General features: G+C 38.7%; 1 protein-coding gene across 2 annotated transcripts in view; it reads right to left on the bottom strand.

Moving 5' to 3' along the window:
- Positions 1-4,511: 4,511 nt before the first annotated feature.
- The window catches only part of tm9sf4 (transmembrane 9 superfamily protein member 4), a 29,713-nt gene continuing 21,516 nt past the window's right edge, over positions 4,512-12,708 (bottom strand). For both annotated transcript variants that reach the window (XM_042409047.1, XM_042409048.1), the window contains exons 14-18: positions 10,713-10,888; positions 10,519-10,582; positions 8,649-8,768; positions 7,507-7,596; positions 4,512-5,336 (exon numbers count right to left, since the gene is read on the bottom strand). In XM_042409047.1, the coding sequence (XP_042264981.1) occupies positions 5,187-5,336; positions 7,507-7,596; positions 8,649-8,768; positions 10,519-10,582; positions 10,713-10,888 (600 nt within the window). In that variant the 3' untranslated portion in view covers positions 4,512-5,186. The remainder of the gene's footprint in view (positions 5,337-7,506; positions 7,597-8,648; positions 8,769-10,518; positions 10,583-10,712; positions 10,889-12,708) is intronic.

The raw sequence follows: 12,708 nt of genomic DNA, 5'->3' as shown, positions 1-12,708 counted from the left end.
CCAGGAGTTAACACCTTCACACACATACACACACACACACACACACACACACACACACACACACACACACACACACACACACACACACACACACATGCAAAAGACATGTCATTTAAAGGGGTACTCCTGTGATTAAATACAGCATATCCACAAATTTGGGAGGCTTGCAAAAGACACATGGATGTACCAGAACTCCAGATATCCCGACTTTTGGTCCTGTATGTATGGGTCACACTCCAAAAATGCTGGATCCTACATTCCCCATAATGCAACTTAATAGCATGTTTTTTCTAAATTGGTAAATGCCTGTCCATCAAACTCCAAGCCCGACACAGGCTTTCTGGAACAACAGTCTACACCCACGCTATAGCAGTTCATATCAGCTGTAATAACATGCTGATATTTAGCTGGTATAATGTTTACCATAACATTTGCAAATTAGCACTTAACACCAAGACCAGCGAACAAATCCAAGGATTGTTTTGACACCTAATTTAATGACAATCCATCAAGTAGATGTTGAAACATTCACTCAAAACCACAATGTGAATCTCATGGTGGCTCCAGAGGAAAAGTCAGGTGATCACCAGAGTCAGTAGGATTCATCCTCTGAGGACCATTAATGTAAATGCAAAATTTCATGGCAATCCATCCATCCATGGCTGGATCTACCGATCAATATTGCTATCCCCAGTGCTTGCTACCCCGTTGCTAAAAATGTGTCATCTCCAAGTCCAAGACATGACATCATCATGGTTATTTGATCAGACTTAAAGGATGGGTTCACAATTTTTCAAGTCTGTCTTAAAACAACAGTCAGGTGCCCAAATGAACACTTAAAAAGGTTTTTTTCTTGCCATAATCATTCCTCCTGTTCATACTGACCTTTAGAAGATCCCCTCTGCATTTACAATGCAAGTGATAGGGGACAAAATCCACAGTCCTCCCTCTGAGCAAAAATGTATTTAAAAGTTTATCCTAAGCTAATATGAAACTTATGCCATCCAAATGAGTCAAATCAAGTAGATATCTTTCAACATTACAGTCTTTTTAGTGCAAGTGGCTTTTTAGTGCAGTGGAATTATAGTTGTCACTATAACGACAACAACAATTATAGTTGTCACTATAATTCCACTGAAGCTCAACAGGGAAACACTGTCCAAGAAAACAGAAAGAGATAGAATTTGTTGCTAAAAAGACTATAAATGTGGCAGATATCCACTTGATATGGCTGACTGACAGACTGCTGAAGGCTCACATAAGCTTCAGACAAGCTGCATTTTTGCACAAAATGATTATGTGGACACACTGTGGACTTTGGCCCCCCTTCACTTTCATTTAAACTACATTTAAAAGGGATCTTTTAATAGCCAGTATAAACAGGAGGAATGATTACAGCTCAGAAAACCTTTCAGTGTTCGTATGGGCAACTGACTGTTGTTTTAAGATACACTTGAAAAACTTGAACTTGAACCTTTCCTTTCATAAAGCCCTGAAAGCTGAGTAGTGCTCACCAAGTAAACTGAACAGGATGTGTAAAATTGGCAGACTACCCCATAACGAGTATTTCACAAACACAGTGAAAGCAAATCTTCATATTCAACTTGTCATCACTTTATTATTTTGTTATTGTACATTTTGTAATTGCACATTCTGTAAAAGAAACAAAGACAAAGTAACAGAAACAAGCTCCTTGGAAAGTCATCATGAGCATCATGCTTTCAGCTAAAACGATGAGGGGAATCATTACAGAGAGCGCCACAAACAGTGAAACGCAACAATACAAAGCTGTTTTCTTTTATTTACATTGTAAACCTCTCGTTCATACATACACACATGACTCGGGCCACTTAAAAGTCTATCTGTAAAAAAATCTCCCCTGGCATATGTGCATTTTAACAGCAGGAGAGGAGTGTTGTTCTGTCTTCACGTGTCAGGGCTCAGTAACTCTTTGACGTAGCCTAATACAGAGAGGGCAGAGGGTTACACAGTAAATAGTATCTGATGGAATGAAGTCAATGAAAGAGTAATGGTCAGTACATGAAGACACATTTGAATTGAGGCAACCTCTTAAAGCAGCTTGTCAGGGTTTTGGTGGCAGGAGAAAGAAGGAGTATTTTTGCTTGTCTTGCTCTCTTATTAACAGCTTAAACAAGCCTTGGGTTGACTTGATTATGAGGGAAGCCATGATGAAGTGGGCACAGGAGGATAAGTCATTCATTTTGCCCCTGGAAAATCAGAGTTGATCTACTCTAGGCCCCTCCTCTGCACAGCCCTGCTAAAGACGGATGGAGTGAAGCACCTCAATCTGTCACAAAAATCAGTTTGATGATAACCATAAAGCCTGCGATGAATGCAACTCCAAAAAACATGTACAGAGAGAGCTCCGAGTGCGCTTTAAATGCTGTGTGGGATTAATTATGTGGTTCAAAAAGCTCCTTTAATCATATAAGAGCTTGTGATACTTGATGAAAATGTCTTTTCAGGTCTGTGCTGCTTGTTAGAATTTGCTCCTTAGAATATTCACTTTGTGTACGGACTAAAATCTGGGGCCCTAACATCCACCATTAACTATACTGCATTATTTTATTTGGTACTGCCTTATAGATCTTGCTAGCCCAGTTTTCTGCCGAACTTCTCTAATCTAACAGCAGCAGAGAGTGAGAACTGCTCTGTACTTAAGATGTATAGTATTGTTAGGCTGTTGTGGATCCACCTACTGTGTTGTTTTTAAAGGAATAGTTTGGCATTTTGCTTATTTTGTCTGTATGCTACATATGATGCTACCATTAGCCTGGCTGTCAAAAAGGTCATAAATTCCTCCTACAACCACCTCTAAAGCTCACTACTGAACACCTTATATATTGTTTTTTTAATCAGTATGAGAAGAAAAATGGCACTTTGTTGATTCATTGGGAGTTATGTGCCTGACTGTTTCTTAAACAAGACTCAAGAAAGTTAATAAAAAAAACCTGCTGTTAAACCACAAGCCATCTTTTTTACACTTTGGTTTTTGTAGGGATTCATAAAAAGAGATATGTTAGAGATGTGTTAATTAGTGAGTTTTAGAGGTGCTTGTAGGGGGATTTTGTTACCTTTGGACAGAGCTAGACTAGCTGTCATCTTTATGCTAAGCTAATCTAAATGGCTGCTGGTGGTAGCTTCATATTTAGTATACAGACATAAGTGGTATCAATCTTCTTGTCTAACTGTCCCAAAATGTTAAACTATTCCTTTAATGTCATTATTATCATGTTATGTGATGAATACATATTGTGGAATTTGGGTAAACTACACTGGTTGTCTATGGGAAGCCCTTAAAGGACCAGTGTGAAGGATTTAGAGGCATCTAGCGGTGAGGTTGCAGATTGCAACCAACTGAATACACCTCCCCCTCCCCTTCCAAGCATGTAGGAGAACCTACGGTGGCTGCAAAACTTGCGAAAAACTTGAAGAGCCCCGTCTAGAGCCAGTGTTTGATTTGTCCATTCTGGGCTACTGTAGAAACATGGTGGTGGAACATGGCAGGCTCTGTTGAAGAGGACACACTCCCTATGTAGATATAAAGGGCTCATTCTAAGGTAATGAAAACACAACAATTCTTATTTTCAGGTGATTATACATTAATTAAAACATACTTATGAATATTATATTCAATTTCTGCCAAGTCCATTCCACTAGATGCCACTAAATTCTACACACTGCACCTTTAACTCAAGCTGCTTCTCAAGCCACAATTATATCAGGCTCCAGCCATGTTCTAAATGCATTTACAAAATATTCAGCTGATAAATCTAATGAAATACCAGAAAAACGCAACCCCAAAAATGTCAACTGAAAAGGGGGGGAAAAAACGTGAGCAAGAATACGGATATCAGTACACAAAAACATATCGACTGTACAGATCTAATAAGAACACTGTGGATTACATTTCAATGCTCTGCATCCTGTGAGACCCAAGCACTATCAAAATGACATCTACCACTACCGGTAGACACACATAGGTGAGCTTGCTGGCTTTCAGAAATAATTTTTCATACTGTACACAAAAATGTTTCGTACATTAATTTCAAACTTTCAACAAACAACCAAAAATGGTCCTTTGATATGACCTTCACAAACCGTTATTTTGCACTTCTTTCCATAACTGCATAGTTCAGCAGGCACCCAGCACTGCTAAGGCTACACTGACGGTGTGGTTAATAAGTGGAATAATAAGTTATTACTGGAAAAGCTTCAGACACACACTTGTGCTGTAGAATTTCAAATACATTGTCATTTCTGTATTGGCTGTATAGAGCTTTTCCTTCTCTCTAACTCCAGTGGCTTCACCAACAGTCCACCACTCCAGGGTAATGGGTTCACATAATTAATCAGAGCCGTTCTGTATCATTTAGAGCTAGTGGACCAGTATTTTGACATTAACAAAGACCATTGTCTTGGAAGGAGAAACTAATATTTAGACTACAGTTGTGGTCAACATGGTCACACCATGACATGGGAAACTGAAGTAAAAAATCATAGAACATTTAATTTATCCTTTCTTGTGTTACAATGTAGAGCTTTCCAGCATAATTTCACCCATATCAGTTAACAAAACAAACTTAACACCATAGCCACAGTTAGACTCCCCAGTCCTTCCCTGATCTGTAAAGTCTCTGAAATGAAACAAAAGTGACATTTGAAAACAGAGACAATGAAAAGAGTAAAGGCAAAATTTCTGAAAGGAAATAAGATGAAAAAAAAAATCTCCCAAGAAGTGTGATCAAGAGAAATTAAGTCCGAAATAAATCTTGTGATGACAAAAATGAAAACCTGGATAAGTTAGACTCAAAACATAAATGAAAAGACAAAATGTGCAGAAACCGTTGTTTGACAAGCTTTGGCCCACTGTGTTGTGTGCAAGATGAAACAGCAGAAGACATAAACTGTCCCATCAGAGGAAAACTACCCCTGTGTCTCTGTCCTGGTAAGAGGAGGGGGGGAAGAGGCGAGGGGGAGGGGGAGAAAGACACTTGCTGTTCGTCCTCATGAGGCCAGTGGGTGGGCTGTTGCACTGTAAAAATCCCCCCCGACACTCAAGCCAGTGCTTGTTGGACATAAAGAGTAAAAAATATATATATTAAAAAAAAAAAAAAAAAAAAAAGAATGTGATGAAAAACAACAAGAACAGCAGCGACAATGACTCAGTCGATCTTGACTGCGGCGTAGATTTTCCTGATGAACATGTAGGCTGCATAGAAACCAATTGTGCCTGTTAGCAGCCAGAACGACAGGACCATCAGAGTCGTGTAGCCGAAGTACAAGAGGGAGGGGATGAACTCAACAATGTCCAGCTGCAGAGAAATAAACAGACGAGGAATCAGTGTTGTAATTTGTTTTACACACACACTCATCAAGAGTTTTCAATTTACTAATTGAAATTCAAGTGAATGGGCCCAAAACTTGCTTAATTTTGATGCCACAGATGTGAGTGAGACAGACATCTCACCCTGCAGAAAATTCTCATCCTCACACTGATGAGATTTGATGTTTTGCCATGACAGAGGAAGTTGCTATAACTTTATTGTACATGCTCCAGTCTGCACAAAACTTTACATGTTTGATAAGAGTCCTTCTTGCACTGTCTGAAAACAGTGTGGGTCTGAAGACATCTACATGCCCGTGACAGAAGCCCTTCGACTGCGCTGCGGCCCGACGTGCGCAAAGGCGCGAGGGCCCGTTCAACGCTGCTTGCAGCTTTAATTCTTTCTTTCTTATTACGCCACTCTAACCCTAAATTTGACCCCCTAAACATGCTCAAAAACTCACCAAATTTGGCACGCACATCAGGTCTGGTGAAAAATTTGATAAAATGTAAAAATTAACCCTCAAAGTGCCAAAATGTGCTCGAGAGTGCCACCTATGTATCTAATATGAAAAGTTATCAAAATCATGAGTTTTCGTGGAACGCCCCTGACATGGCGTGTGCATGTCTCACCATGAAACAGGAAATTGTTGTAATTCCACTGGACTTTGTCCATTCTGCCCCAAATTTCACAAGCTTGATTGGAGTCCAGAGCTGAACACATCTACATGTCAATATTGAGTCATAGTCATAGCACCACCTACTGGCAACAGGAAGTCAACGTTATGTGACAACCAACCTTCTTATCTACATGGAATTTACAAGGTGTGGTCTACACATGATATATGGCAAATTGACATATAGCCTAATTAGTGGGAGCTCCCTAGCACCACATAGTGGACAAAGGAAGTGGTATTTAACTCCTTTGTGCAACATCAGTTATTCATGACAATGCATATGCATGTCAGGCGACCTTCACTCATTGTATTGCTGTATTAATGACTGACTTGTGTACAGGGCTCAAAGCAAAAAAAAAATTTTTTTGACTGGCTGCAGCCAGGTCATATTCCCCATCTGCAACTTGTAAAACATGTTAAGGGTTACATTATTTGATGGCTGCTTAACAAATAACACAGTTTAATTTAATAATTTTCTTACTAACCCAGCTGATTCTAATTAGCACAGGTAAGAGGACTAATTGGTGGAGTCACCTTGTTCAGTGCTTTTTCTTACTATGTGTTCAATACTTTTGTCCTGTGTCATTCCAATTTAATGTACATAACTTAGTACATGTTTTTCTAGCAGCACATAGTGGACAAAGGGAATGACAGTTTTCTCCTAAATGCAATGCCCAATATTCAGGAAAATGTATATCCATGTCTGTTGCCCTCTGGTAAATGCTGAATCATGTTGTGCACCCTAACATGCACAAAGGTGCGAGGGCCCGATGATCACTGCTTGCAGCTTTAATTTTACTTGTTTTGCTCCTCACTGCAAGGGATTTTTTTACAAATGTGTTTTTTTCTTCTTGTTCCATCAGTTGGATGTTGTTCTCATCCATCTGCTGAAAGGGGAATGTTTCTCTGTGTTCAACTTACATCTGAATTAGAAGGCATGTACCTATGAGCAGGATTTGTGACATCACAACTAGTTTGGAGCAAATTGTGGTCCAGTGTGCAACTTACACAAGTTGATGATAAGTAAGGGACACAGTTATTACAGCACTATTGATAATTATAATAATACCAAAACATGAATTACTATCACATTTATGTAACGAGGTACATGTCTGAAAACCACTGTATCCTACATTTCCCATAATGCATCCTTTATTAGAACTCCCCTGTCTATCAAATGCCCTCATCTATCAGACTCCACACCCAAGTCTCAAACCCAACTCAACTCTCAGACAGGAAAGCTCCTCACAAGCCAAGTCAAACTCTCCACGGAGTGCCCATTTCAAACTGTTTTTATTGCCATCACTAATTATATCATTCAATGAGTGCTATAAAGAGAATGCATATATCATTGAAACATGTATCATCCCCAAAGATCTGTAATGATGTCTAATTAAAAAAATTTAATTCTGTAGCTGCAAACTTTTAGCTGCAGTGAAACCAAAGTTTGTTATGGATATCTGAGACAGCCTCAGGGCTTACCTTATTGACAAAATAGAAGATAGCGTAAATAAGGACGTAGAATGCTGAGCCTCCTGACACCAGGAAAGTTCTCCACCACCACCTGTAGTCCTGTTGGTGAGGAGAGGCAGGGAAAACACAGAGAATGGGTGTGTGTATAGAGACAGTCCAGATAAGCTTCAGGTAGGACCAGTAGGGCTGTATACTGCAGGACAATGTTTGCACTCACTAAATGTGTTTCTAGTTCAAAACACACAATACTTCAGCGGTAGCAAATTCTACTTTCTAATCTACTACTCATCTCTAAGCCTGTTATGTGATACAGCATATTGTTATTTTAAGATACGATGGACTACTCAGAAATATTATCAGTTTGCATGTGAGTTACATTCTGAGCCTTAATATTGTCAAAAAAATTATTCTTAGTGCAAAATGGTTGCATGGATGCAAGCAGGAGGTATTGACCCTATGTGTTTCAGCAACAAGAAACTTCCTTATTTTGTCTTGTAACATCCTGTGTGCACAGGAGGCGGGAATATGTCACTTCATCTGACAAACACTGTAGCATTGCTAATTAGATCAGTTCTCCCACACAGCACCAGGATCAGCTGCTCATGTTATCGTTATAATAGTCATTGTGATTGCTCACGATGTGTCGATATTTGTGTTTTATCATATATATCAAATGTTATGAGAGTGTTGCTGCTCAAAACATGCAAATACAATACTGATTCCTTCAGAGGGCACAGTGCAGGTGGTATGCATGTAGCTGTAAAAAGGTCAACTGGGTTATTTTTACTGAAGGAAAAGTCATAAATTTGATGATCATAAAATAAAGATCTCAAGTTATAAGGAGTGTCTTTTTTTCTATGATTTCAAAATGAATTTAATGAGGCTTCTCCTTAACAGCAGAGAAAACAGACATCTTTGTTGTACAGTCTATGTATGACATCTGTGCATTCTGGTTTGACAGAATTATGATTTTGAGATTAATGGGCACAAATTTAGTCACACAGATACATTACAGCTATTATAGGTCTAGTTACAGTACTGTGCAAAAGTTTTTGGCACTTCAGATGTTTAAATTCTTATCCATTATGTAACATCATGAGGGAGGCGTCTGATTGCTCCCAAATTTATTCTTCTAGCCTAAACACACTTACCTCTGCACACAGCTGGAAATAAACCATGACGATGCTGATCTGAGAGCAGGAGACCACCAAGATGATGAAGACCAGAAACAGGAAGCCAAAGAGGTAATAGAACTGATTCTCCCAGATGGCCTGTGGGTGGTGACACACACTTAAAGGGTTAGTTTGTATTTTTTGAAGTGGGGTTGTATGAGGTAGTTATCCATAGTCAGTGCAGGGATAGATGCAAATATTTTTAAGCACATCAAGCCCCCGAATTTGGTGGCTAAAGTATATTTTTGGTGGCCCAAATGTAATCTTTTGTAAAAACAGCCTTCCTTAACTGTGACACTTCAATAGATGAAAATAGTTAAATATGCCATATAAATAAAAGTTGAAAAAGAAAAAGTTTAGTAGAGACCATATTTATTTATATTCATATTTTAAAGCCAGTTATATCTTGTGAACACTGGCTGCAAGTTGAGTTACTTGAAGTAGCCTCTGGTGAGTAGATCAAATCCAGTGTCCTGTATCATCTGAACGCATGCTTTAATGAAAGGGATACAACTCAAGGAAATCTGACCTTTTGTACAAATGAGTTAAGTTGGTCAATGCCACAAATTTGCTGACCTAGAAATAGTTCAGAATCTTAAGTATTTCTTCTTCATTTTACATTACTTCTTGTGTTTTTAAATGTTTCTGAACTCTCAAACTTTCCGATTATTTCCAGGTTTACATGAAAATATTAGAGATTTTCAATGTGGGCTCAGACTTTTGGATCCAACTGTATATTGTTGGTTTTCTAAGGATATAATGTTAAAGGATAATTGATCACAAATGCACACGAGCTGCTGCTGATAATATTTTACTTGTTTGACTGAGACAATATATTGTATGTGAGTCTATAATAATACCTTTCATTCTGATATAAGAACAAGATTTATTTTGTCCCTATTCAACTGTGGTGCCTGGCCTTAAAACACATCCACCCTCACCCACGTTTAGGTTATTAAGAAATTTCACATAGGCTTGGCTGTGTTGCAAATTGGGCCTAGTGGTACAGAAAAAATACATGATCTAAATTAGGGATGTCAATTATTCATCGATTATGGGTTAACTGTCATTAGTAATTCAACTGATTGAAAATATATTAACTGATGATGCAGAGGATGAAGGATACCCCACCAGGTGGAGCCTCTAATTCTTTTAATGAGATTGAGTTACAGGTGTTTTTAGTGACCGCCCGTAAGGGCTGCACAAGCTGGAAAACAAACGCACCTCGCACCAAAAGTTGCAAACTCGCAGCGTGCCTCAAACTGCTCACTATGTCGTCTGGTTGAACTCTGAAGCATAAAACTGTGAAAACTCCACGGAGTTGTTGTCTGGCAGCTGTGCGGTTCAGCTATCTGAAATTCTACGGTTGAGAAATCTAGTCCCAAATGAAAGGGCTGTCTGACGGCAAGGTGATACGGTGAAAATATTCTAAATATAGCATACACCTAAACTGATATAGATTTTTTTTAGGTGGGCCTTTTTTTTAGGTGGCTAGAATGAGTTTTGCTGCTGGCCCCGTCCACAGCAGTACAGTGCTTACATTCCATGCTAGTACTCCTATCTGGTTCTCCAAACTGGGGAGGTGGGGGGTGCCGACCCAAATCTATTGCAGGTAATACACTGGCTATGGATAACTACCTCATACAACCCCACTTCAAAAAATATGAACTATCCCTTTAATGTTACATGAGTAACTTATCTAAATGTAAGTAACTGACCTTTTGGGCAATTGGTGTGTATAAAATTACAGACAGATGAAAGAAAATACACTCACAAATGATTGTGTGTGACACTGGCAGAAGAGGTGGTTTGACATAGAATTGATAAAAATAAATTTAATTGTACTCACGCTAAAAATGAAGAAGAGCTCAATGAACATGGCACCAAATGGCAGGATCCCAGCCATCAGGATTCTGATGGAAAGAAAAGAAAATGTTTGAATGCATGCTTCAATTTGTGGTCAAATCCTCCATCACAACTATCAGCCAGCCAAGTAACTGTCAGAAGATTAAAAGCAGATTGTTCAATTGGTTGGACACTCACCCTACAAACTTGTTCATGTACCAGCGCTGCTCGGGGACCTGCCGAGGGATCTGGTTGGTGCGTACGGGGTTGTCATATGGCTGCTTGCGGAAACCAAAGTAGTAGCCCAGGTAGACCAAGGGCATGGAGATACCGAACCACATACACAGCAGGGCCAACATTGTTGTGAAGGGAACCTTTAGTGGTAACAGTAAAAAGCAAGGACAAAGGGAGAATTGTCAAGAGATGAAGGCAAGATATTTAACAATCCCTTTTTGTTATGTCACTTGTTAAAAACATGTTAGCTTTACATATTTTTTACTGTCAACATACAGTGAAAAGTAGCAGCGTCATAGCACCATGTCTTGAACAAAGTATCGGGTGCATGGTTGTGGCAAGAATCTGTTTTGCAATGACTGTTTTATTCAATGACTGAATAAAACAGTCATTGCACTGTTTTATTCTTGCTGTGTTTCTCATTAAAAATAATAATGAACCAACCTTCTAAGCATTCGATTTGAAAAGCCTGTTGACTTTTGACATTTATCTTACATTACGCTACAATGTGGAAGGCTTTGTTTTTCATTTGTTTCTTATTTATCCGATTCCTTTCTGAATAATTTCTTATTTGGTTCTTATTTAGTTTTAGCTAATTTCACTTGTATATTATTTAAAACTGTAATTTATACGTGTTATTTTATTTTGCAGCAGCATGGGATGGCTATGCAGGCCAAGCCGTCATCCGTCTTTTTCGTCTTGTTAATAAAAGTTCTATTTATATGTTTAATAACTACAAGAGAGTTTGTAATTGCGCTGTTTTATTGTTGTGTTTTACAATAAAAAAATAATAATGAACCAACTTTCTAAGCATTCTTGTTGTTAAAAAAGTAAGGGGAAGATCTAAAGATCTGACTTTAAAGCAAGCGCTCTAAAAGATATCTTTTTTCATACTTTTACTGCAAATAATTCATAAATCAACAATACAACCACAAAATGTTCAGTATATTTACGTGTCCTTGCAATTATTATTAATTTTTGTATTTTATACACATGGTGACACAAACAGAAGGGAAAAAAACATACTGAGTCGACAAATATCTTAACTTGTAAAATGTCCAGTGTAACTGATAATATCGGTGTTGTCACAAGTTTATTATCCTGTGGGAAAATTTCCTCACCGTGGCATCCCTAGTCAACATACACCATGAAATTATCGGGACAGAATCATTCCTATACAAATGCTATTTAAATAATTTGCTTATGGTAATCAAGTAGTCTACTTACAGTGTTCATTTTGGGTCTTTTCATGCATGACAACATGGAATTTTTTTTTAAAACTACAGTAATTCTATTTTACTCTCATGATACATGTATGATATGCAATTAGCAGCTGTGGCACCATTATCAGGCTTTGCGGCCCTCCGCAGGTTTGTGTGGAGGTGCGGGTTGTGTTTGTGGGCATGTTAATTTGTCATGAAACAATGAGAAAACTATGTTTTATTCCTCTCATTCACCAGCTTTCTCACTAACACTGCTTGCTCTCCTCATCCACTCTCTAGCTTGCTCGATCACTGCTTCTCTCTCTCTCTCACTCACTTTCTCTTTCTCTCCTCTCTTTTAAAATGAGTCAAAAGCCGTCAGCAAAGCCTATCTTCACTTTTAATGTTATCAATCAAAGAGAAATGTCCTCTCCTCTTCCGAGTAACGTTTTTGCCCCCCCTCATGGCTGGATTACAGCTCTAATCAGTCTGATCGCCAGCTGTGATTGGCCACCGCAACGTTACAGGTTGCTTTTCTCCAAAAGTTGATTCTGGTTTAACTTTCTCCCTGTGGGCTGCTGCGGCCTCCACCCCCGCAGCCTAAATGCACAACCTGTCTTCTGTCAGCTGGTTACCTGAGGCTGGTGCTGCATGCACATTGAAATAATGACAGGAAAAAGAAAGTCATTTTCTCTCAATGAAAAACATAGTCTCCTTGAAGCTTATGACAAACTGCCAAAAATGAGCCGACGACATGC

Source organism: Thunnus maccoyii, chromosome 4 (assembly GCF_910596095.1).
Source record: "Thunnus maccoyii chromosome 4, fThuMac1.1, whole genome shotgun sequence".
Classification (NCBI taxonomy): Eukaryota; Metazoa; Chordata; class Actinopteri; order Scombriformes; family Scombridae; genus Thunnus; species Thunnus maccoyii.
The sequence above is the reverse complement of the archived record's forward strand: the minus strand, read 5'-3'. Positions and strand labels throughout refer to the sequence as shown.